The following is a 23466-nucleotide window of genomic DNA, read 5'->3' as shown; positions in this document are numbered from 1 at the left end:
CCAGTAATCCCAAACGTGACGCATCCGGGGAAGGACCCCTCTTTGCTGTGTTACCTCATGGCTTGCTGAGCCCACCTGGGCTCCAGATGGGATTTGCCCAGTAGCTCTGTGGAGCACAGGCTGCTTATGTGTGTGAAGGAACGCAGTTCTTGCCGCCCTTCCATCCCTCCCACTCGTGCCCAGGACGGGCCCCGGTTCCTCACTGAGCGGCTGTTCTGTCATCTCTTTTCAATTCCAGTGTTCCCTCCATCAATCTGACCAGCTGCAAGTATGAGAGCGGTGAGTCTGAGACGCTGCCGTGTCCCTTTGGGTCAGCCCACCACCAGCAAGCTCTTGGGTGCCCGTTCAGCCAGGGAGGAGTGCTGGTACCAAATTTCCACTGCACAGTCGCTTTTGATTTATGTATGTATTGGTTGCAAGTGACTGGGACTCCTGCGAAGAAGAGTATGGAGTTTTTCACACTTTATGCTGTGGTGCGCTCTGGTTTAAAGAGACAGAAAACATGTAACAGCAGTGCAAGCCCTCAACACCCCCCACCCCCTTCCATCTCCAGTGATGTGCTCCAGGGAGCTGGTCCCCTCTCCTGTCTTGTGCTGTACTGCCACAAGCTGGATCTTAACAGACTCCTGGCATTTGGTCGATGTTATTAGCCAGTTTGCTAATGACTGTTCTAGCCGTGTAACCACATTTGTGTTGTCGAGAGCCACAGCTGGTCAGCTGCACAAGGAACACAGGGTTTATAGAGGAACAGGTGCTGGGTGCCTCGCCTAGGGCCGTGCTTGGGCAGTTTAGTGATGGGAGGCAGATAGGGACCCATGGCAAGGGCTGGTGTAGCAGTGTGAGCACCACAGAAGCCAGAACCATTTCACAATGGTTCCTACCGTGCATTGACCTTCATTACCTCCCCAGACCTGTGAAGGGGCCAAATTCAGAACTGGCACTAACACAAACCATCCTGGCAGCGAGCTTCTGCTCCAGAGCTCATGTGTTCTGCTGCCAAATAGCTTTTGATTCCAAAGATGAAACTCATACCTTCAGAAGGCTTGTATCCGCCCCTGTGGTGTCAGACCCACGGCAGATTCAAGCCTGCTGTAGTTGAGGAGGGGCCCTGGGACGCCAAGGCACGTGGAATGACAGGGCTGACAGCTCCCAGTACACCTGCAGCAAGAGGCTGGGGTGAACTTAACCAGGTAAAGCTGCTGTTTCTAGCTTTCTGAAGGGTCCCACCAATTACCCTGCATCTCTTGAGAGTGGAACTGCAGGCTGGAGAGGTTTATTCCATGCTCTGTCCCTGGTTACTTTGGGGATTCAACAGTCCCTGGTACTTATATCCTCTACCTGGCCCCTTGTCATCTGCTTGCTTTGGTACAGTACGCCGGGCAGCACAGTGCTGTGGGCTGAAAGAAGTGGGAGAAGATGAGGAGTGGACAGTGTATTGGACGGACTACTCGGTCTCTCTGGAGCGCATCATGGATATGAAGCGTTTTCAGGTAAATGCCCCCATGTAAATGCTGCCCAGCAGGAAGAGCTCAGGAAGGAGGGAGAGATGGGGTTTGTTAATGTAACAACATATTACAGAATGAAACAGAAGCATCCAAACTAGTACCCATGCCCCCACTTCTGCATCGGTTCCAGAGGGCGCAGGTTCACAAGCCTTTACTTCTGTTGTGTCTCTGGTACAGTGCCATCAGCAACACTTTGGCAGTTAGTAGTGAGAAATGGAAAGCTGCCAAGCCTTTTAATGTACCATGAAATAAATGGTTCTTGATGACAAACGGCTCCCTTCCTGAAGCTGTTATATTCTAGTGAGGGAGAGCTTCAGGGCTGAGATGGAATGAGCAGATAAATCACACTGGTGAAGTTCAGATAAAGCAGCTGCAGCGTGACCTTGTCCCTCAGCAGGCGTTCAAGGCAACTGCAGGCCCAGCTTCCTGTTCTGCGTGCCGGTTTCTCCACATGCAGGCTTTCCTCGAGGGGGATCCCTGCTGTTCCTTTGCTGATTCTGTTTTTTTTGTCTGCACCTCTTTCAGAAAATCAACCATTTTCCAGGCATGATAGAGATCTGCCGTAAGGACTTGTTGGCTCGCAACCTTAACCGCATGCTCAGGCTTTTCCCCAAGGAATACAATATCTTTCCCCGCACTTGGTGCCTGCCAGCTGAGTGAGTGATGTGCATTAATGCAGCTGAGAACAGGGGTATGAAATGTGGAAGTGGGAGCCTCTATGCTTGACAGCCAGGGCTGGGATGGGGGGGCCTCTCTGAGACCTCATGTCTCGGTCTGGGCCTTGGTAACCTTCCCTGGAACTGAACAGAGTGCTGAGGCACTTTTCTAGTTATGCAGATATTTAATTCCTAATAGACCAAATTAGCCCATGGAATGGCATCCTCTGCGGTGTGTACCTTGCTGCTGGCAGACTGCATGCCAAAGGACTAAACCTGGGGAGAGGGACCCACCCAGAAAGCCAGAAGGCACTGAGCGAGTGGGAAGTGTAAATCTGTGTATTGGTGGGAGGTCTTTCTGCAGCAGCACCGGGTGAAGGGGGGCGACAGCTGCAGCGCAGCGTGGCAGGCTGCCTTCCCCCACCACCTGGTGCAGCAGCCATTGCTTGCCTGGGAAGGGTGCGGGACAGCGGCACAAGGTGCTTCTGCTACCCACGGCTGTGGTGGCTGTCCTCACAGCCCCCCACCTCTGCTGTCCGCTGCAGTAGAGCACACTGATGGTGGAGGATAGTGGGAGAGCACAGGTCACTGTGCTAGTACATATACAGTTAGATGTAAACCATCACCAAATTGCTCGGGCTTTGGGGCAGAAGGCCTGGCTTCTCTGATCATATACAGGCAAGCAATGATAGAAACGTAGCTGAAGGAGACCAAAGCACTCAAAGCTTGTGTGGTTGTAAGGAGACAAGATACCTAATCTTAACAGATTTTATTCTTACCATTTTCTGCAGACCTTGAAATAGGGCTCCCGGCACATGTTCTGTAACTGCACTCTCCTCATAGAATCATAAGAGTCGTTGAGGTTGGAAAAGACCTCTAAGATCATAAAGTCCAACTGTTAGCCCATCACTACCAAGTCCACCACTAAACCACGTCCCTAAGTGCCACATCTACACGTCTGTTAAATACCCCCAGGGCCTCCACCACTTCCCTGGGCAGCCTGGTCCAGGGCTTGATGACCCTTTTGGTGAAGGTATTTTTCCTAATACCCAATCTAGACCTCTCCGGTGCAACTTGAGGCTGTTTCCCCTCGTCCTATCGCTTGTTACTTGGGAGAAGAGACCAGCCCCCAGCTGTGCTGCAACCTCCATGGTTAGAATGATTTTCTTAGTATCTAACCTAAAGCACCTTTGCTGAAATACTGGAACTTAGTACTTCTGTTTTCACTGGCCTTGGAGAACAGTGGTTTGGCTGCATTTTGCTACTGGTGTGTGATGTCCAGGAAGGCTGTTGCCATGTGGCCTCTCAGTCTGCCTGTTTCTGCGGAAGACGGACCTATTTTTCCATCTTTCTTTCCAGGCTGCATTTTCTGGGCTCTAATTGCTCTGGGCACTGTTGTCAGGGATTTTTCCTGCTTTCCTTCCTCTTTCCCTAAATGTGGTGCCCACTAGAGAGATCGTGCTTCTCCATCTACAGCAAAATAACCAATTGGCTTGATTCTTCAAAGCACTGTACTCCCACTGGAGCTGCTCCTGAAGACCAGCCATGTAATGCAATAGGTGTGCTCAGCTCATGAGCCTCTGCACCCTTCTTAGAATGCTCCAGCTGCGGCCTTCTGCCTGCTTGCTAATGAGCTGGCATAAAAGGGGGTGTAAAGACTTGTGACTTCCTCCTCCCTTTGTAGATAGGGCTTGTTTATTTTGTCCTGCTCTCTCTGCAGCAGCAGAGCCAAAATCTTACTGGGTCCTGTATCCACAGTGGTGACTACCCACTATTAACTTCCCAGTAGAGGTGGAGATGTGCACAAGTAAAAGGTGGAACCGAGAGAGCTTTGTCAGGTCACACAAGGACCAATTTGTAACTCATGTAAAACAGGAACAGGTGTGGTGTTCCTCTGCTGCAGAAGTTTGGTCTGTACTGGCCTGCAGCACCATAGGTTGAGTACTTAACTGTATGAGAGAGTTCAGAGGCTGGTTTTTTGCAGCTTGTAACAGTCACACTTTCCTTGTGCAGCTACGGAGATTTCCAGGCCTACAGATGCACGAGGAAAAGCAGAACATTCATCTGCAAGCCAGAGAGCGGCTGCCAAGGGAGAGGTGTCTTCATAACACATAATTTAGAGGAGATCAAGCATGGAGAGCATATGATCTGTCAGCAGTATATCTCTAAGGTAATGGGGACAGTCTCCAAATATGGGTGGAGGACTGCAGGCTCCTCGCTTTTCCAGCATCCCGCATCCTGCTTGTGTCCTTTGCCCTGCCATCTTCCTCGATCTGCCAGGGGCACCGGGGTGGCTGCAGTGCAGCAGAGGCACAATGAAAGCTTGCCTTTCTCCTCGCTGCTGAGCTGCCAGGGAGCAGCACAAGCAGTGCAGACAGAGCAGCCATCCTCAAGGAATCAGCAGCACACCTAGCAATAGTTCTTTGTCTCATGATTGCTCCTGCCTTTTTTTCTGACAGCCTTTCCTTATTGATGGCTTTAAATTTGACATGCGTATCTATGTGCTGGTCACATCTTGTGACCCGCTGAGGATTTTTGTCTACAAGGAGGGTCTTGCCCGGTTTGCCACCATGAGGTACATTGATCCCAGCAGCAGAAACCTGGTAAAAAAGGCAAGTTTCAAAAAAACCCGCATAGTATCTGTATGTGTTAGTGCCTGATTTCTCCTAGGGGCATTCCAGACCTTGAAGAAGCAGGGACTGGTTGGTTTCATGGGACCCAGCTTTCTTCTTTCCTGTTCTCCCATCCCTCTATACCTCCTCCTCCTCCTCACAGGAGGTATTTCAGGAGTGTCTGAAGTAGATCTACTCCCAGGCCCCACATTTGAGCTCTTTACTGGCATTATCACAGAATCATGGGGGTTTTTCACTTGGAAGGAACATTGGAAGGTCTTGAGTCCAACCTTCTCCTCAAAACCGGGTCAACAATACATTCAGATCTGGATTCTTGGGGTTTGTTCTTCCTGTGATTCTGTGATTCTTGGGGTTTCAATCAGTCAGGTGTTGAAAACCTGCAAGGATGGAGACCCCACAGTGCCTCCGAGCCACCCTCCTACTGCTTCTTACCCTTACAAGCATTCTCAAGTTTGCACCATTCTCAAGTCTGCCTGTGCTTCAGGCAGAAAAGAGGGACCTGGGTATTATCTGGTGGTACTGGAACAGCCTAGGACAGACAGGGAGGGGAACTGGGAAAGCAAGGTGCAGACTATGGCCATGCCCACCTGCAAGCAGGGGTCTGTTAACCTATAAAATCCCAACAGAAGATGGACCGTAGTGTTGGATTACTGTGCTATGGTCACAGGCTGCCCTGAGATACTGGGCTTCTGGCTGTCTGCCCACTTCTTCCAGAGCTGTGCATGTATATACTCCGCCTTGCCACAATATGTGCATGTCTTGGAGAGGTCTTCTGCTTTCAGTGAACAAAGGAAGAGGAAGAATCTGCAGAAATTTGCTGCAGCTTCTGTCCTCGGGAGTCCCTTGTTTATCTGTGAGGCCTTGGCTGGAATGGCATTTGTGGCGTTGACTCCTGAGCCTTCCACCAGAGATAAGGACAGAGGTACTGAGAGGATAGAGCTCGGTTAGCTCTAGCTTCTGGCTAGAGAGCAGATCACCAGCATAGTTAACTCCTTGCCGAAAGTCACTGCCACAGAGGGGAGACAGAAGTGGGCAGAGCTGGTGGCTACGTTAGTGCTAATGGGGCTGTTTCTGTTTACACTCTGTGGTTAAGAGTAAATTAAAGTCTCTTGCGGTTCCTCTCTCAGGATGATATCTGCATGCATTTGACCAACTATGCCATCAACAGACATAATGAAAACTTCGTCCAGGATGACATGATGGGCAGTAAGAGGTACTGTCTTGTCCAGATACTGCAATGCCCTGTGCGCATCCTGCAGGAAAGCTGCATTTGGGACACTGGTTTACTTTCATCTTTGTTTGGGACAAACATGGTATCACAGGTCAGCTCTTACTGTCTCCTGTCCTCCACACAGGAAACTGTCCACCCTGAATGCCTGGATGACAGAAAACGGCTATAACACAACAAAACTCTGGGAAGATATTGAAGATATTATTATAAAGACTCTTATTTCAGCTCACGCTGTTGTGAAGCACAATTACCAAAGCTTCTTTCCAAACCATACTACTGGCTGCGCCTGCTTTGAGATACTGGGTTTTGATATTTTGCTAGACAGAAAGCTGAAGCCATGGCTGCTAGAGGTGAGGAAGGAGTCTCCTACTGTGTTGAAACAACTTGAAGCAGCAGATAGCAGAGAGCTGGCTTCTCTGTGGGAGGTTCTGGAACAAGGGGTGGTGGGATAAACAGAACTCGTTTGATTAAAAACGGTCATCTCGTTCACAAAATTATACGGGCTGTGAAGACAAGTAGCCAAGCAACCTGCTGTAAGCTAGGCAGGATCTAACAGCCTGCTCCCTGTACACGCTCTCTAACAGCAGGGAGTTTCCCGAACTTTAGGACTCCTTGATCTGTAACAGCATCCTGAATTTATGATCACTGCCCTGCTCCTGTAGTCCTGCGGTGTGGGACCTGAGTGACCTGTGGTGCAGATGGGCATTACACTGCAGGACAGGACCAGCTGCTGCATGCAGCCTCCTGCTTTTTGTTGCTGTGACAGGGAAGAACAGACACGAAAGTGTGCAGTGGGGCAGGCTGGGGCCAGCAAGCTGGCTGCCGGCAGCACTTGCTGGGAGCTGGGAGTTGCCAGGTTAAATTAGCTGCTTGTTTTGGCAGGTGAACCACTCTCCCAGCTTCAACACAGACTCTCGCCTAGACCGTGAGGTGAAGGATGCTCTTCTCTGTGATACCATCAGCCTGATAAATGTGCATGCCTGTAACAAATGGAAGGTGCTGGAGGAAGACAGACAGCGGGCAAAGGAACGGCTCCTCCAGGCCCGTCAGACTCCCCGCGCATCCAGGTATTGCTCTTCCTCATAGTGCTGCAGGTCCTCAGTGGGAAAAGATGGGGCATGGCATTGCAGGAAAAAATCAAGGCTGTCTGTCTCCAAATTAACCCCCCAGAGGCTGTGGTGCTATAGAACCTCTGAGAAGACATCTCTGAGGCCATCTGCATCCTGCAAGGAAGAGTCTGGGCTTGTCTCTGGGCGCTAGGAGATCCAAGAGGCCTGGGGCTCTGGGCCCCATAGAGAGTCATCCCCATCGAGCTGTGCTTGCTTGTCATGTCCTTCAGTGGCTGACAGGCAGTGCCAGCATCCCTGGGCTCACGGTGACTGCTTCAGGGACCAAGAGCACCCAGGGGCACAGGGCCCTTCTCCAGAGCAGGGATCCTTTCCCAGGGCTGAGGGGCTTCCCCCCACTTCTCTGTCTGCATGTCCTTTCTTGAGGCCATGTTAGATAAGCCTGCTGCCCAGGCTTTTCCTGCCATGCAGGGTGAGGCAGGAACTCCCTCCAGCTCACTTTTTAATTAGGAGACCTGAGATAACTCTGGGCTGGAGACCATGCGCGTGTTGGCTCTGGACTCTACCTGTCCCTGCAGCCTGGGCTGCTCCGAGCTCCCCACTAGCAAGAAAAGCTCCCAGCAGCATGCAGTGCAGCAAATATGCCTTGAATAAGCACATTTTAACCAAACTTCTCTTGTAACTGAGTTAGTTGGGTGAAAAGGCTGAGGAGCAAGGCAGCAGGGGAGAGATCTGGAAATGCTTCACCAGCATTCTCCAGGTAGAAGATGAAGCACAGGTTGTGTTGGTTCCTTGCTGTGCTCCTGTGTGAAACAGGCTCCGAAATGGGGAAAGATGGCAGAAAGCGCTAGCGAGGCCCTTGTCCCTCAGCCAGTACGGCACCTGGAACCTCATGTCGCAGCTCCCTGCCTGTGCTTTCTCCCAATTTGCAGACGTGAGGAGTTAGAGAGCGACCAGGCTGCCTGGCTGGCTCAGGCAGAGAAGTATGAGAACTCGCACTTGGGTGGTTACCGGCGCATTTATCCAGCATGTGGAACAGAGAAGTATGAGCCATTTTTCAAGCAGAGCAGATCCCTCTTCCAGGAAACAGCATCATCCAAAGCACGAGAGGAGTGTGCCAGGTACGCTGCTCCGCAGAAAACCCACTCCTCACAAAGGTGGCATAGCAACTGCTTGCTTCTGATCCCTTCTTGGGAGCAATTCTGCTGCTTAACAGGTGTAAGCAAGCTGGTGAGAGCTGGAAAGAGCCCACATGTGCTGTGTCACCAAAGCAAAGCAACTTCCTTTTGCATGTACCCTTGAGAGGCAAAAGTAATATTCCATTGACTTTTGGACTCTTGAGGCACCATGTCACAAGGATCCTCCGCCCTTCTGGCAGGCACAGCCTAATTCAAGGGCATTTCTTACAGCAGTGAGAGTCTCTCTTAAAAGCACTCCTGGCCCATTTCTTGGCATGCTTCTATCGTGTCTGTTTGTTACAGAACTCCTGACTGCAGTAAAATGTCCTTGGATTGAAGGCCTTGTAATAACTTTTTGCCATTATGGCTTCTATTGAACCAGTGACTAAGACTACTGTTCTATGGCAGGCAGCAACTGAAGGAAATCCACCTGAAAAAAGAAAAGTTGGAAGCTCTTACCGGGAAGAAGAAAACAAAGAGGAAGGAAGACCTGCACGGAGAGTCAGCTGGGGACAAATCCCAGGTCCATACTAAAACCAGAGCTCCTACAACCCACCTCACCTACAGAAGCACGAAAGCATGGGACAGAAAGGTACCTCACTCTCGTCAGTCATTGTGGGGCTCTCAAAGGCAAAAACGTGGCTCTGGGAACAGTGCTGGGCTGTGGGTATCTCCGAAGGAACAGAACTATGAGGTTTGGCTCCCTGTAGTCCGGAGAGTTGACAGCTTGTGCTGGCAGGTACTTGCAAGCACCCATGTTCTCCCTTCCCTGTTGTGCTTCCATCAGGATCTTTATCCCACTCCACCCCAAAGTCTGTAATTCACCTTAGGGCTTGCCCTTGCACGTTACGATAGCTTCAACTTCGCTGTAACTTGGGTCCTTCTTTCCTAAGATACAGCGTGTGCAGTACGATTCTATGCAACCCCAGAATATTGTGGAATATGAGGAGAAGAAAAGAGTCAATGCTCTTCAGCGGCGTGAGAACCTTATCCGACGCCTGGGCATTATAAATAAGCTCTCCCAGCTGCTCCCCACAACCAACACACCAGCTGACACCCAGAGGTCCTGCACCATTATCTCCAAGAGCCAGGTAACTGAAGGTTGCCCAGATCCATCCTGCAAGGCCAACACACGAGCCAGCCATTCGCGGGGGGATTGCAAGGAACAAATCATGGGCGTTGAGCATCTCTGGTGCGGCTCAGTCAAATGAGAGCCAACATAGTGTCTGGGTCTGTGGGTTTTCATACAGTTACCAGCTTTGTCCCTTTCCAAATGGGCACACTGGGAGTGTGACAACTGGCTGCATAGAGCCCCTGAGCACCTTTCCCTTGAAGATCCCTCTCTTTGCTATTCCAAAGAACAGACCACAGGGATGTTGCCTTTTGGACCCCGCTGTCCCCAGCACACAGCTTAGCGTGAGCTGCTGCTTCAGGGCAGCAGTGTTATTCTCCTAGCTGAATCAAATTAATTCCTGGGTAGGCTAGGAGCACCGACATGCTAGGGGCATGGTAAAGGAGCACACACAGCAAAGAGGGACTGAAGGGAAGCGTAGGGATGCCTAAAAAACCCATAAATAAGTCTGCAGGTGAATTCTGCAGACAATGCCTCTCCCTAAACATCTTGCTTTCTACACTACACCGTTCCCCACACAGGGAAGGTGATGATGTCCACTGCACGTGTTTGAATGCGAAGTTAGGGCATGTGCCCAAGCCCCGTAGGACTCAGCCCTCGGTCTGGGGCTCCCCCTTCAGTCACCCTTGCTCTGCAAGAGCTGCCGCGTCCCACACTGCCACAGCGTGCAGCTGAGGAAAGCTGGGCTTCCAGAGGATTGTGCCGCGGGAACCAGGCTTTGGACCTAGACATCTGCGTGGGTGTCTCAAGAGTCTTTTCTACCACACCGATTCCCAAACCAGGCTACTGGTCTAAAGCCAGACGAGGAGGAAGGCCACAGTCTGTGGTCTCCACTAGGCTACAAGGATTGTTTGGGAATGCTGATGGTGGCTGTTACCTGCTGTATTGGGGAAGGGTTAGTTCTGGACCTGTAGTTAGTGAAAACCCCTGCAAGGTCCACTGCCTCTTCCAGTGGCACTATCTGCTTCCAGAAAAGCCTCCTGCTCCTAGCTGGAAGGGTGACACACCTCAAAAGGATGATGACAAACTCAGGGCACCGGAGTTGCAGGAATTATTCAGGACCTAGGAGTCTTCTAGTACTTTACAAGAAATTGGAAGCGGTCCCTTTAATTTAACAAAAGAAGTCTAAGATGGGATTTGATTTGTCAGAACTGATGGTAGCTGCCTTTTCCTATACCAGACAAAGCAGAACAGAACCCCAAACCCAAACTATGCCTAAAGTCTGGATAATTCTTTCAGCAGTGAAGGATTATCTAGGGGTGGGTCAGATCCTTCATCACTGAGTCTTCCCAGCCCGCTCTGGCACATCCTTCCACAAACCCTGCTCCAGCTCAGCCCAGTGCTATGAGCAGAGGACATGAGGCTGCAGGCAGATCAGGCAGGCGGCTGCTGTGACCCCTTAGATGATTTGAATCTGGCAGGGTGACCGTGGTGTGCCTGGGGAGAAAGCACAGGGCAATGCTTTAGCAAGTGCCTGTAGATGACTAGAGAAGACTTTTCCTTCCCATCTCTTCCCAAGGCCTCTGGAGCTAAGCTGTGGCTGCTTTCTTTCCTTCCAGCCACAGTTTCTCTTGGATGACCTCGGAGGCCAGGACACTCACCACTTAGTGATGCTCATCCCGCTCTCGCCCCTGGGAGGTGCAGTCCGGCCTTTGGGACAGCAGCTTGTACACAAATGTAGAGCCAAAGCCCAGCCACCAGCTGCCCTGGGCTCAGATCCTGCCACCGCGGGCACCTTCTTCATTCAAGGCCAGAGCATCCTTTACCATGAGCAGCATAATGCACTGCACGGCCTGCGGGCACAGGACAGGGGCTGGCTGTGGGGCCAGGCAGCATGGACAGCAGCAGTTACCCAGCCCCGCACCGAACCCAAGGGGCTGCAGGCGAGAGGCCAGTGGCTCCCTGGTGCTGGAAACGAGGCAGAAGACTGTAAGTATCACATTCCCATGAGTCTGTCTGCATTGTGCGGGGATCAAACCAGTGGCCCAGGGCTGTGGGCAGCCATGGGAGCTGTGGGATGTTCCTGGGCTTGCCAGGATAGGAGGAGTGGGTGGGCTGGATGGAGCGTAGAATCCCTGGGGTGCTCAGACCTTGAGGTGGGGATGCTGTACTCTTCTCTGGGAACTGGTGGACACTGGAAGTTTCTGACTGAGGCTGGTAGTATCCCATTTGCAGGGGCAAGGAAGAAAGTGGGTTGTTTCCCAGTACCAAGGATTGATGTGTTGGGAGAGGGGAATGCGAGAAGCCCAGAAGTACTTGAGAGCAGGGTCAGAAGTGCAGCAGATGGGACATCTGAAGGGGCACATTAGCTGTGGGAAGTAAGGAGGAGACTCTCAGTGACACAGCATGGCCCCCCGCCCCTTCCCAGCCTCACCATGCTGATCCCTGTTGCCCACAGCCCCGCCTGTCGGACCCTGCCTACAGGGCTGCACCCACACTCCCACCACCTCTCCATGTCTGCCTGTCCTCTTCCAGGTGAAGCTGGTGAGCTGTCCTTCCACTCAGGCAACTGTCCCCCGGGGTCCCCGGTCAGCACTGCGGAGGCCACAAGCGATGGCACCTTCAGCCACATTGCGGCTCAGGAGCTGCCCATCTCCGCCGCTTGCGTGAAGCACACATGTGCCTCGCGCCACGCCAGCGCCTCGCGCCACGCCAGCGCCTCGTGCCACGCCAGCGCCTCGTGCCACGCCAGCGCCTCGTGCCACGCCAGCGCCTCGCACGCTCGCAGCCTGACAAGCGCAGGTAGCGCGGCGGAGGGGATGCCCACGCAGGGCCCTCCTCCCCGTGGGCGCTTGCCCAAGAACCAGGGCTGCTGGACGGGGCTGGTTGCCCCCAGCCAGACCCGGGGCCGGTTGCTGCGACCATAAACCAGGGCCCGGGCGCCAGCACGGGTCCCACTGCCTGTCCCGGGCCGCTTTACCTCTGTCTGCCCCCCTGCCCGGCAGCAGCCGAGCGTCCCCCCCGCCAAAGGCACTCCCGGCCCCCCCGGCTGCCCGGGACCCTCGGGGCGCGGGGCCGGGCCCGCCCCACCGCCGGCCCCGCCCGGTTCCCGGTTCCCAGCCCCGGTCCCGGCCATGGCGGCGCTGCTGCGGCGCGGCCTGCGAGCGGCCGCGCTCCTCGCCGGGACCCCGCGGCGGACGGCGGCGGCGTGGACAGGGGACACGGAGCCACCGGACCCGGTGCTGGAGGAGGCCGAGAGGTGCGGGGCAGCCGGGCCGGGAACGGGAACGGGACCCGAGCCGCGGGGGCTCACGTCTGTCCCCGCAGGGCGCGGCGGCGGCGGGTGGCGGCACGGCTGCAGCGGCTGCGGCGGGAGCTGGGCGGGGGAGCGCGGCCCCCCCGAGCGCACCCTGACCTGGCAGGCGATGGAGCAGATGCGGTGAGCGGCGGGACCGTCTCCGGTGACCGGGGCCCCGGTGATGGGGGCCCCGGTGACCGGGCCCGTGCCCGCAGGTTCCTGCGGCAGGAGCTGCCCGAGGAGTGGCCGCTGGAGCGCCTGGCCCAGGGCTTCGGCGTCAGCCCCGACGTGGTGCGGCGGGTGCTGCGGGGCCGGGGCTGCCCCCCGCCGCACCGCCGCCTGCGGCAGGACGCCAAGGCGCTGAGCGCCGCCCCGGGCCCGCCATCGGCCGCCGGCGCGGAAGTGCGCGCCCCCCGACGGGACGCTGCTGTACCGGCTGCCGCGAGGCCGGGGCGGGCCGGGGCCCGGCGCGCAATAAACGGCGGGAGGGGACCCGCCTCCCGCGCCGTTTCCGCCGCGCCGGCCATGGGCTCGGAGGCGGCACGGCTGCTGGCGGCGGCGGACTTCGCTGCCAGAAAGCACAAGGCGCAGCGGCGGAAGGACCCCGAGGGCACCCCCTACATCAACCACCCCATCGGTGCGGAGCCCTGCCGGGGGGGAGCCCCTGGACCCCCTCCCGACCCCGGGAGGGAGTCCCCGGGATTCCCTTTCCACTGCCCCAGAGAGCTGCTCGGCCCCGGGACCCCCTGCCCCGGCCCCTGGAGTGAGCCGGGCCCCCTCCACCATCGCACATCCGACTGCCGGCAGAGCTCCTGCAGCGCCCCCCCCTCCGTATTCGGCTATGGGGGCTCCCCCCACGCCGTCACCCCCCAGCGGACAGTGCCTATGGAGGCTGCTGTCCCCACAGCCCCCCCCCGGCGGCTGCCAGCCCCCCGGACCTGCCTGCCCAAGGCTGTCACCCCACAGGATGTGCCAGCGGGGTCTGCACCCCCCCACCCCCCCAGCCCCGGGCACTGCCCAACCAGGGGGATCACAGGGGACCCCTCGCTGCCCATCTGTCACCCCTGCAAGCCACTGCCCTGGCCCGGACCTGCCTGCTGCCCCCCTGCACCCCCTCCCCAGCTCTCTGCTCTGCATCACAGGCGTAGCCAGGATCTTGGCCCACGAGGCTGGTGTGACAGACCTTGTCGTGCTGCAGGTAACCCCCTGCCCACTCCCCACCACGGTGGGGGCCTGGCCCTCGACCCCCAACTGTCCCCTCCTCACCCCAGGCCGCCCTCCTGCACGACACGGTGGAGGACACAGACACCACCTTCTCCGAGATCGAGGAGCAGTTCGGGGAGGAGGTCCGGCGTGTCGTGGAGGAGGTGACCGATGACAAGACCCTGCCCAAGATGGAGCGAAAGCGCCTGCAGGTCGAGCACGCGCCAGGCAGCAGCCCCCAGGCCAAGCTGGTCAAGCTCGCCGACAAGCTCTACAACCTGCGAGACCTAAACCGCTGCACCCCGGAAGGTACGAGCCCGCACCGGGGCCTGGCCGCCAGCACCGGCCCGGGGCACCCCAGGGGCTGCCCCCACCACAGGGGGGGCTGCTCGGGCCGTGAGCTGGGGGTGCCCCTCTGCCGGTCCCTGCCGCTGCGCGGCGCTGAGGGATGGCCGAGCCCCCGCTCCCGAGCCTGTCCCGGTGGCGGGGGACAGAGGTGTCGCTGTGCTGGGAAGGGCCGGCCGTGCCAGAGGAGCGGGACCCCCGGCGGGTGCCCTGGCCCACTCAGCTGAGTCCGGTGGGGGCACGCTCGGTGCCGTAGGCAGCGCCCGGACACGGCCCGCCTCCTGCCCCGGGCGCGGCGGCGGCCCAGCCGGGGCCCTGCTGGCACACAGGCCCCGGGCGGCCCCGGGGGGCGGCGGCGGAGCCTCCTCGGGCTGCTCCCCCGCACGCACGTCTGTCCCCGCAGGGTGGTCGTCGGAGCGGGTGCAGGAGTACTTCCGCTGGGCGGCGCGGGTGGTGGCCGGTCTCCGCGGGACGAGCCCGCCGCTGGAGATGGCGCTGCAGCGGCTCTTCGAGGAGCGCGGCCTGGCCCTGTGACCGCCGGGGCCGGGAAGGGCGGGCGGGCCGCGGCAGCCAATAAACGTGCGCAGAGCTGGTTGTCCCGCCTTCCTGTGTTGTTACGGCGCCGGCACTTCCGCCGCGGGGTTCCGCCGGCGCCGCGGCCGCGTTCGGGGGTTCCGGGGGTCGCGCCGCTCCCCGCCGCCCTGCCATGGCCTTCGCCGGCCGTCGCGACGTGCCCGAGCCGCCCGACTTCGCTATCCTGAAGCGGCTGGCGCGGGACCAGCTCATCTACCTGCTGGAGCAGGTCCGGGGCCGCCCCGGGAGGTTACCGGGGGTCGGGGTGGGCCCGGCGGGGAGGCGGGGCCGGGCCCCGGAGGGGTCCCGCACACCGGGAGCGGCGGTGGGGAGGCGGCGGGAGCGGGGTCGACCCGGGAGGGGCCTGGTACCGGCACGGGAAGGGGGCTGGGCCCCGGGGCCGGCGCCGAGGGGCAGCCGGTGTGGCATCGGCTCCACGCCTGGCCTGCCCTCAGCTCCCCGGGAAGAAGGACCTGTTCATCGAGGCCGACCTGATGAGCCCTCTGGACCGCATCGCCAACGTCTCCATCCTAAAGGTACCACGGGGCCGGGGCGGGCAGCTGGGTGTGCTGCCCACACTGCCCACGCTGCCCATGCTGCCGGCTCTGCCCACTCACACCCCAGCCTCTCCCTGCAGCAGCACGAGGTGGACAAGCTGTACAAGGTGGACAGCCGGCCGGCCCTCAGCACCAGCGACCAGTGAGTCCCCCACCGCCGCGGCACCCCCATGGCTGGGCCAGGCTGGAGGGATCTGGGGAGCGGGCGGGAAGAGGCAGGGGACAGACGGGGGGGTGGGGGGAGGCAGGCGCCTCTTCCAGCTCAGGGTTTTGCTCCACTGGACCAGACCAGTCCCAGGAAAGAGCTGCTGAGGGAAAGGGGCTGGGGAACGTGGAGCTGGGTACGTGGGGCTTCTCACTCCCCTCTGTGATGGCAGGTTCTGTTTCCTTGTCCGGCCGCGGATCAAGACGATGAGGTACATTGCTGGTGAGTGTCAGCGGCCGAGGGGCAGTTTTCTGTTGCCCACTGTCACTGGGTGACATCTCAGCCCCGCGCTGGGACTCAGGCTGCAGCTGCCTCGTGGTACACACAGGTGTGCGGAGCATCCCGCTCTGTGTGGGTGGCTCTGGGCTGCCAGCGTCAAGTGGGCTTGAGAAGTGTCATAAGTAACTAAGGGCAATTTGCTGATCAAAGGGGTTTTTAACAAAAGGAATGATCTTGCTGTAACAGATTTGAGAATGTTTTGTCTAGTGAGAAAAGAGTTAACTGTTAACCATGAGGTTGGAGATGTACCTCCTCAAGGCCAATGTTAAACCATAATCTCATGTTACTATGACAACTTTGTCTTCGTCTAGACTTTAGTGTAAAAATAGTTTAGTTTGTAATGTACAGCTTCTTGCTACGGGACTGAGAGCATAACTGTTTGCTTAAACCGGCCTTGAAGGTGAGAATAAAAGGGCTGTGTTACTTGTTGGAATTTGCGAGCCTGGATGGAGCTGCGACTCCCCGGCCACCCAGCGCTGTTTTTGCTTTCCTGCCTTAATAAATACTTAGTGAATTTATTTCGGACTCTAGCTATTTCAATTTCAACTATAACAAGAAGGGCTTTTGGTGAGTCTGTAGCCTTGGCAGATGGGCCCCACGCCTGGGGTTTTGCTTTCTGCCTGAGGTACTTCAGGTTCTGTGAGATGCAGGACCCTGGGCTTCATCAGACAAGAGGAGTTGTGCCTGTTCAGGGCAGTGGGCAGCCTTTGCAGAGTCCGTGTGTTTTTTGTCTGTAGATATTGTCAATGCCGACAAGATGTCGGGGAGGAGCAGGAAGTACAAGATTATCTTCAGCCCCCAAAAGGTCAGTCTGACCATGCTCTGCTGCCAGTTACCCCACTGTGCTGTGTATGCCCGGCCTTTGTGCCTTCCACTCCTTTTACAGACACCAAAAACTTCTCTAATCCAGAAATGCTTAAAACTAAATATTGTGATGCCTGGGAACGAGCTGGTCCCTTCTATCACCAGATCTTTTTTGCACACTTGGAGCCTGGCTGGGCCCTGAGGGTCTCTCCTTCTCTTCCAGTTTTATGCTTGTGAGATGGTGCTGGAGGAAGAGGGAGTCTTTGGTGGTGAGTGGAGCTGTGGTGCCTGCCCCTTCCCCTCCCCAAGGGCTGGCTTGCGGTAGCTCTGATGCTGCAGAATCCCAGTTGAATCCCAGTACTGGGATCTCAGTGCTAGCAGGGATGGGAGCATGGGCAGGAAGCGCAGGTTCCCTTGAGCCTGGCTGCCTGCCTGCAGGCAGGTGTGTGCCCACCACAGCATCAGTGCCTCTCCTCTGTCTTCTGGGAGAAGAGAGGGTCCTGTTGTGAATCCCTGTGAATGTGGAAAGGCTCTGTCTTTCTGCTCCCCACACCCATTTGTGGGGCCGCTTCTGCCGAGGGCTGGGTAACTGTAGCCTTTCCCTGTCCCAAACTCAGATGTCACCTGTGATGAATGGTCCTTCTACCTGCTCCCCCTGGACGAAGACATCATCAGCATGGAGCTGCCTGAGTTCTTTCGCGACTACTTCTTGGTCAGTGGGATGCTGCTGCAGGGATGCTGCCTTTCCCTTGACCATCTGTTGGGCTCAGGACAGAAGAGCTTTGTTCACGGAGCTGATGCATGATGTCCTGTTCAGTGTGCCTAGCGCTTGCAGCAGGGCCTTGTCTGCTGTCCTCAGTGGCTTTTGCTGGAGGTGGCTGCTCTGCTCTGTCAGGCTGTGATCCCTCCTGTCCTCCACATACAGCTCCCCCTGTGCTGGCCCCTCCTCTGCTCCTTCCCGAGTAGCTCTGGGGCATCCCAGAACATTCCTGTGCATGTTCTTCCTGGAAGCGCCAAGCCCAGGGCACACTCCGTCCCCAGTCCGTCTCTAGCCAGCTCCCCTGACGTGGCAGCCATTTCCCAGCCAGCCTGCCCAGACTCACTCCCCAAGTCTTCTGATCCTTGCAGGAGGGAGATCACCGCTGGATCAACTCCATCGCTCGAGCCCTGCAGTTACTGAACTCCCTGTATGGGCCTTTCGGCAAGGCCTATGGAATTGGCCGGTGTGCCAAGGTATGGCCCACACTGCTGGGCTGGCACACAGCGATGGTGCATGAGGGGCTGGTGCTGGGGTGGGCTGTGGCTCTCGGTGGGGGCCTAGGGCTGCTCCCCCCGGTGCTGGCACACTCTGCCTCTTCACAGATGAGCTACGAGCTGTGGCGGGACCTGGAGGAGGAGAGTGAGGGCGATGGCCAGGGCAGGAGGCCTGAGATTGGCAACATCTTCCTCATGGACAGAGGTAGGTTGGAGTGAGACGGGCAGTGGGCAAGGGCTGGCCGAGGAGAAGCAGTTTTAGCTGGCAGCTTGCCTGGAGGGGCAGGGAGAGCCTGCGCTGGCTGCAGGGAGCAGCGGGAGGCGCGGGGCTGCTGCCTGCAGAGGTGGGGGCTGGGCAGGGCTGTGGCGGGCAGGCGAGGAGCGGGGGGGCAGCCGGGGTGCTGGCTCTCATTGCAGACACGGACTACGTGACAGCGCTGTGCTCCCAGGTGGTGTACGAGGGGCTGGTGGACGACACCTTCCGCATCAAGTGTGGTAGGTCACTGGAGAAGGCAACAGGGCGGCACAGGGCTCCACGCCTGCGTAGCGAGAGTCTGTGGGGTTTGTGCCTGGCATCATCGGGCCAGGGTCTGCGTGCTGCAGCCCCCACTGCTCCCTGCAGGGATGGCCCTGACGTTGGGTGCTGCTGGAGGCCATCTATGGGGACAGCTCTCTGTCTGACCAAGCGGTTGGGTGGGTGTCCCCTGTCTCTGCTGCCTTTTGCAGCAGGGCCAACATGTGTGTGTATGTTACTACTACTGGGGCAAAGCAGCTCCTCATCCTTCCCTGCAGGGAGTGTGGATTTTGGGCCAGACGTCACCTCTTCTGACAAGAGCATTAAGGTTCTGCTCAATGCCCAGGACAAAGTGAGTTTTCACATGCTGAGCAGGGCATTTCCTCCCCTAAGCCTGCGCAGGGAGTGGCTGGGTGCTGCAGGGAGCAGAGGTTCGGATGGGGCAGGGCACAGAGACCAGTGTATTAATGTTTGTATTCATGTCTTCAGGAAAATATAGAAAGCAAAATATTCAAGTGTGTAAACATGTGCCAATCACTATCAGTGATGCCCCACTGTATCCTGCCTAGCCTCTGACTAGAGGTTCACCAAAAGTGAACCTCTCCCATCTGTCCCACGCAGTCTACAAGCACAGCTTGGCTTCCGTAGTCGGCAGAGTCCCTGCATGCAGGGGTGTGTCATGGCGAACAATTGGTATTTTGGGGCACTGACCCCCACAGCAAGGATACCGCCTTGTCTTGCTGCTGTTCGGGCTGCTAGCAAGAGTCACCCCCGGTGTTGCAGTGCTGGGGGCTGTGGCTGGCCAGGCCCTGTGCTGACACAGGAGCACAGGGCACATGCACGGCACCAACTGCTGCGGTGCTTTCTGCAGGTCTTCAGCCAGATTCGGAATGAGCACTTCTCCAGCGTGTTCGGCTTCCTTAGCCAGAAGTCGCGCAACCTGCAGGCACAGTATGACGTGAGTATCACCCCGGAGTGTGGGACACCCATGGCGCCATCCCTCTGCAGCCAGATCACCTCCCTGCATGCTCTTTCTTGTAGAAGAATGGCTGCAGAAGTGTGGCCACAAAATCCCTAAGGGTCTGCACAATCCAGGCCTGGAATTAGAATAGGCCTGGAGTTAGAATTGTGCTGAAGTTGTTGTGCTGAAGTTTAGAAGAAAGTGGCCTTGATCTATTCTTGAATCCTGAGACCAAGTAACTTTATTGTACTAACAGGCCGTGGCTGTAACAAGCTGCAGCTGTTAGGGAAGACGTGTGCAAGGCCAAGGGAGATAGAGAACGGAATGTAGATAGAGGGAGTAACAAACCGCAAGGCTAAAACATAGCTAACGCAAACAGCTGCATGGATAGAATGCTTGTACCAATCATGGTAAATAGTGGTGTGTGAGCAGCGCGTGCTTAGGGGCTAATAACCAGTTATATGTTTGCTTTGGGAGCATGCTTGTGTATTGAGGCTATATAAGAAATGTTAGAAGCCAACATGCAAGTTAGAGCAAGATGCGTAACTCATATTGAGTCATTTCTTGACTCTGGCAGACCCCGCTCCCAACACTTTCTTCCACAGCGGCGCCGCGGCATGGACATCAAGCAGATGAAGAACTTTGTCTCCCAGGAACTGAAGGGATTAAAGCAAGAGCATCGCTTGCTGAGCCTGCGTAGGAGCTGGGGCTGGGGAAGCGGGCAGGGAGAGGCCCTCGGCTGCTGCAGCGGGTGCCTGGGCTCCCGGGGAAAGCAGCGGGGGTGGAAGGGTACTGTAGTCCCCGCAGGGGTGGGTTATCTGAGGAGTGGGCAGGGTAGCAGAGACTGTTAGTATGTGCAGGTGTCCACAGTGGGGCTGGGGCTGAGGTGATAAGCTGCATGCAGAGCTCGTCACTCCTCCAAAGCATCTATCTTTCTTGGTTATGCAGATATTGGTGCTTGCGAGTCCATCATGAAAAAGAAAACCAAGCAGGACTTCCAGGAGATGATCAAGGCTGAACATTGTGAGTGCTGTTCCCTGTCCCACATCTGTTGCTACCCCCATCCCAATCCTCACTCTGCCACCCTCCACTCCAACTCACAGCCCCACTGCCCCAGGCCTGGGCAGCCTCACAGCTGGGTGCCCCCTGTGTGCACACAGTCTTTCCAGACCGTTTGTACTGGGGTGGGTCTTGAGATCCTAAATAGGGTCAAGCCGCGTCCTCAGAGGACTGATGCATGGTGGGGTAGGAGGCCCAACACCGCAAGCCTGCGCCGTTCATTCCCTGGGGCTTGGGGAGGGAGGCTGAGCCCAGACTCCAGCTTGCTTAGCTGGTGGGTGTGTGGAGTGGGAGTGGGTGAAGTGACGCTGCCTCCTGCCCTGCCACAGCTCTGCTCGAGGGCTTCGACATCCGTGAGAGCACCAGCTTCATAGAGGAGCACATTGACCGGCAGGTGAGACCGTGCTGAGCTGGAGGAACAGGCTTCTCCGGCTGCCCCATGCCGCTGCAGGGACACGGGGCCCGCAGGCAGCTCAGCCTCTGCTCCCACACAGGTGTCCCCCATCGAGAGCCTGCGCCTGATGTGCCTCCTGTCCATCACAGAGAACGGTGAGGTGTCTGGCTGCGCTGGGCAGGGAGGGGTGGCACTGGGGCCCCCCAGCCTTGGTGCAGAGCTCACCTTGATGGTCCTCACAGGTCTTGTCCCCAAAGACTACCGCTCGCTGAAAACCCAGTACCTGCAGGTGTGTGTAGCTGGGGACTCACAGCAGAGAAAGCATTGCATCAGACTGGGCTTCCCCTCCCTGCTGCTGCTCGCCATGAGGTGCCAGGCAGCGGCGTTCCCTAGGGATGCTCAGGCTGTCTCTGCAGCACAGCCCTGGCCCGCACAGGCTCCGCATGAGCCCCGAGCTCTGCCTGCCCCTGCCCTTTGCCTGCTGGGCTGCTCTAAGCAGCCTGCACCTCCCCGCAGAGGTGGCACCCTGCTGCCTCCCCACGCGCAGCGGGGGCTCCGCACTGATCCGGCTGCCCTCTTCCCCAGAGCTATGGGCCTGAGCACTTGCTGACCTTTCACAACCTCAAGCGCATCGGGCTGCTGACCGAGCAGTCAGCTGGAGAGACCCTGACTGCTGTGGAAAGCAGAGTCAGCAAGCTGGTGACGGACCGCGCTGCCGGTGAGAGCCAGCTCCAAGTCCCCTGGGAGCCTGGGCTGTGGGGAGCCCTGCGGGTACCTGCCCTGTCGGGAGCTGCTGTTTTGGCGCTGGCTGGAAGCAGGGGGCAAACATGGGCACTGCTGGCACAGAGCACATCCCCAGAGATGGTGCTGCAGATGGGGCAGTGGGCTCTGCCTGCGGGGGTGGCAGGGCTGGTGGGCACCACTGCTGGTTCTCTTCTAGAGCCAGCAGCTCTGCACGTCCCTCTGCTCAGCCACGCTGTGATTAAGCCAGAGGCTCTGAGCTGTTTCTCCTTGTTTTCCAGGAAAGATCACAGATGCGTTTAATTCTTTGGCCAGGAGGAGCAATTTTCGAGCCATAAGCAAGAAGCTGGGGTTGGTATGTCCTTGTGGGGCTGCTGGCCTCCGCGCTGGTGCCAGAGGAGCTCTGCTCAGTCTGTGCCCTCGCCTGGGTCTGCAGGCTCAGCACCCCCAGAGACACGCACTGCACGGGGCCAGAGCTGCTGCCACCACTCTGGGCAGTGGAGGGGCTTCTCCCCTGGGCAGGGGGTCACTGTGGGCTTGCTGGCATGCCTTGGCTCTGGGCTTCACCAGTGTGATGAAGAGCTGGGTGCTTCAGCCATGCTGTGGCTTGCCTCACCTGCTGAGCACTCCGGCCCTGCTCCAACGGCATGCAGCTGCCTGGCACAGGGCAGGCAGCTCTGTGGCCTCTGTCCTGGGGCAGTGGGGGGGTCCTGGGGTGATGGAGAGGTGACGTTTCCATTCCTGTCCCTCCAATGCACAATCTGCCTGGGTTTTGTGTTTGCTGGTCCTGGGGGGGTGGCGGGGCAGGAGGTGGGGGCAGAGGCTTGCTCAGAGCGTTTGTCCCCCCAAGACAGGGTCAGGGAAACCCTGAGCAAGGCTGGCCCTGCACCCAGAGCACCACGTGTCTCTGCAGATTCCCCGGGTGGACGGAGAATATGACCTGAAGATGCCTCGGGACATGGCTTATGTTTTCAGCGGGGCCTACATCCCCCTGAGCTGCAAGATCATCGAGCAGGTGAGCCCCCCTGCCCCTGGAGAGCACCATGCTTGTCCCCCTGAGCCCCGGCCTCCTCCTGGGGTGTTCTCTGGGGGCCTGCTGCCCGGGGCTGGGGCTGGTGGTGGTCGTTGCTGGTCAGTGCCTCCCACTGTGCTGGTGCGGCCCTGCTGAGCCCCCCGTTGCCATCCCTCAGGTGCTGGAGCGCCGGGGCTGGCTGGGCCTGGAGGAGGTCGTGCGGCTGCTCAATGGCAACGAGTTCTCGGTCTCAGGTAATGCTGGGCTCAATGGCAACGAGTTCTCGGTCTCAGGTAATGCCAGGCTGGGGGCAGGTGGGCAGGGGGCGGTGGGTCCGACAGCACTCTGCCCCATCCAGACAGCAGCGTGGAGGACAATCCGGCCTGGGAGTCCCAGCGCATTGTCCTCGCTGTCTTCCTGGGGGGCTGCACCTTCTCTGAGATCGCTGCGCTCCGGTTCCTGGGGAAGGAGAGAGGTAGGAGTTGGGGGGGCTGCTGCCTGCTGAGGGGCAGGGGGTGGGCAGGGGCTCCTGGGGGTCTCGGCGCAGCGGCCGTGCTCAGTGTTGGCACTGGCTGAAGCCCCTGTGGCGGGGGGCGGCGAGGTCTGTGGGTCCCCCCCCCACTGGGGCAGGGGGGTATAGCCATGCCCCAGCCCTGCGGGCTGGCAGGGCATTGCCGGGGCCTCTCCCCCAGGGTGCAAGTTCATCTTCCTGACCACGGCCATCACCAGCAGCGCCCGGATGATGGAGGCCATGATCGAGGCCAAGGCGTGATGCTCGGCGGGGGGGGTGGGGCTTGGCTGCCCTCCGCCCCCCAGCGCCAATAAACATCTCTGCAGGCACGGATCCGGCTCGGCTGGCGCTGCGGCCGGGGGCGCCGTGCCGGTGTGGCGAAGACCGGGGCGGGGGACAGGGACAGGGACGGGA

At 57.9% G+C, this 23466-nt stretch overlaps 3 protein-coding genes and 1 long non-coding RNA gene across 7 annotated transcripts; 3 read left to right on the top strand and 1 right to left on the bottom strand.

Moving 5' to 3' along the window:
* Positions 1-95: 95 nt before the first annotated feature.
* TTLL6 (tubulin tyrosine ligase like 6) lies at positions 96-12303 on the top strand. Of its 2 annotated transcripts, XM_040599587.1 has the most exons (13): positions 96-279; positions 1372-1490; positions 2031-2161; positions 4175-4331; positions 4621-4773; positions 5922-6007; positions 6150-6375; positions 6908-7092; positions 8025-8213; positions 8679-8862; positions 9164-9361; positions 10962-11331; positions 11878-12303. In XM_040599587.1, the coding sequence occupies exons 2-13, from the start codon at positions 1470-1472 to the stop codon at positions 12267-12269; spliced, it is 2292 nt and encodes a 763-aa protein (XP_040455521.1). In that variant the 5' UTR covers positions 96-279; positions 1372-1469; the 3' UTR covers positions 12270-12303. The 2 variants fall into 2 exon arrangements, with proteins under 2 accessions (XP_040455521.1, XP_040455520.1); XM_040599586.1 differs by having other exon boundaries at positions 96-1490.
* LOC121090850 lies at positions 11103-12844 on the bottom strand. Of its 2 annotated transcripts, XR_005828750.1 has the most exons (4): positions 12758-12844; positions 11850-11937; positions 11611-11711; positions 11103-11195 (listed from the first exon to the last, which is right to left on the bottom strand). It is a non-coding gene; the product is annotated as an uncharacterized LOC121090850 (long non-coding RNA). The 2 variants fall into 2 exon arrangements; XR_005828749.1 differs by lacking the exon at positions 11103-11195 and having other exon boundaries at positions 11338-11711.
* Positions 12483-14782, top strand: HDDC3 (HD domain containing 3). Its single transcript, XM_040599596.1, has 6 exons — positions 12483-12601; positions 12670-12781; positions 12856-13277; positions 13783-13838; positions 13912-14152; positions 14592-14782. The coding sequence occupies exons 2-6, from the start codon at positions 12768-12770 to the stop codon at positions 14720-14722; spliced, it is 864 nt and encodes a 287-aa protein (XP_040455530.1). The 5' UTR covers positions 12483-12601; positions 12670-12767; the 3' UTR covers positions 14723-14782.
* Positions 14783-14818: 36 nt separating this feature from the next.
* VPS33B (VPS33B late endosome and lysosome associated) lies at positions 14819-23381 on the top strand. Of its 2 annotated transcripts, none has more exons than XM_040599588.1 (23): positions 14819-14990; positions 15217-15297; positions 15399-15460; positions 15696-15745; positions 16540-16607; positions 16830-16875; positions 17224-17318; positions 17735-17839; positions 17969-18065; positions 18278-18355; positions 18653-18726; positions 19246-19332; positions 19941-20031; positions 20284-20358; positions 20724-20788; positions 20889-20943; positions 21031-21077; positions 21374-21506; positions 21811-21884; positions 22443-22544; positions 22720-22834; positions 22900-23016; positions 23234-23381. In XM_040599588.1, the coding sequence occupies exons 1-23, from the start codon at positions 14895-14897 to the stop codon at positions 23311-23313; spliced, it is 1893 nt and encodes a 630-aa protein (XP_040455522.1). In that variant the 5' UTR covers positions 14819-14894; the 3' UTR covers positions 23314-23381. The 2 variants fall into 2 exon arrangements, with proteins under 2 accessions (XP_040455522.1, XP_040455523.1); XM_040599589.1 differs by having other exon boundaries at positions 14820-14990; positions 22720-22795.
* Positions 23382-23466: the final 85 nt, after the last annotated feature.

Source organism: Falco naumanni, chromosome 7 (genome assembly GCF_017639655.2).
Source record: "Falco naumanni isolate bFalNau1 chromosome 7, bFalNau1.pat, whole genome shotgun sequence".
NCBI classification, from domain to species: domain Eukaryota; kingdom Metazoa; phylum Chordata; class Aves; order Falconiformes; family Falconidae; genus Falco; species Falco naumanni.
The sequence above is the reverse complement of the archived record's forward strand: the minus strand, read 5'-3'. Positions and strand labels throughout refer to the sequence as shown.

What these genes read in the sequence shown, in the direction of transcription:
- TTLL6 (XM_040599586.1), top strand. Translation starts at nt 1,281, where the DNA reads ATGCTCTGTCCCTGGTTACTTTGGGGATTCAACAGTCCCTGGTACTTA. An exon ending in TGGATATGAAGCGTTTTCAG is followed by an intron (nt 1,491 to 2,030) that starts GTAAATGCCCCC and finishes CACCTCTTTCAG; the next exon opens with AAAATCAACCATTTTCCAGG. An exon ending in GACATGATGGGCAGTAAGAG is followed by an intron (nt 6,008 to 6,149) that starts GTACTGTCTTGT and finishes TCCTCCACACAG; the next exon opens with GAAACTGTCCACCCTGAATG.
- HDDC3 (XM_040599596.1), top strand. An exon ending in CAGACCTTGTCGTGCTGCAG is followed by an intron (nt 13,839 to 13,911) that starts GTAACCCCCTGC and finishes TCCTCACCCCAG; the next exon opens with GCCGCCCTCCTGCACGACAC. An exon ending in AAACCGCTGCACCCCGGAAG is followed by an intron (nt 14,153 to 14,591) that starts GTACGAGCCCGC and finishes CTGTCCCCGCAG; the next exon opens with GGTGGTCGTCGGAGCGGGTG.
- VPS33B (XM_040599588.1), top strand. Translation starts at nt 14,895, where the DNA reads ATGGCCTTCGCCGGCCGTCGCGACGTGCCCGAGCCGCCCGACTTCGCT. An exon ending in GACGATGAGGTACATTGCTG is followed by an intron (nt 15,746 to 16,539) that starts GTGAGTGTCAGC and finishes TTTTGTCTGTAG; the next exon opens with ATATTGTCAATGCCGACAAG. An exon ending in GATGATCAAGGCTGAACATT is followed by an intron (nt 20,359 to 20,723) that starts GTGAGTGCTGTT and finishes GCCCTGCCACAG; the next exon opens with CTCTGCTCGAGGGCTTCGAC.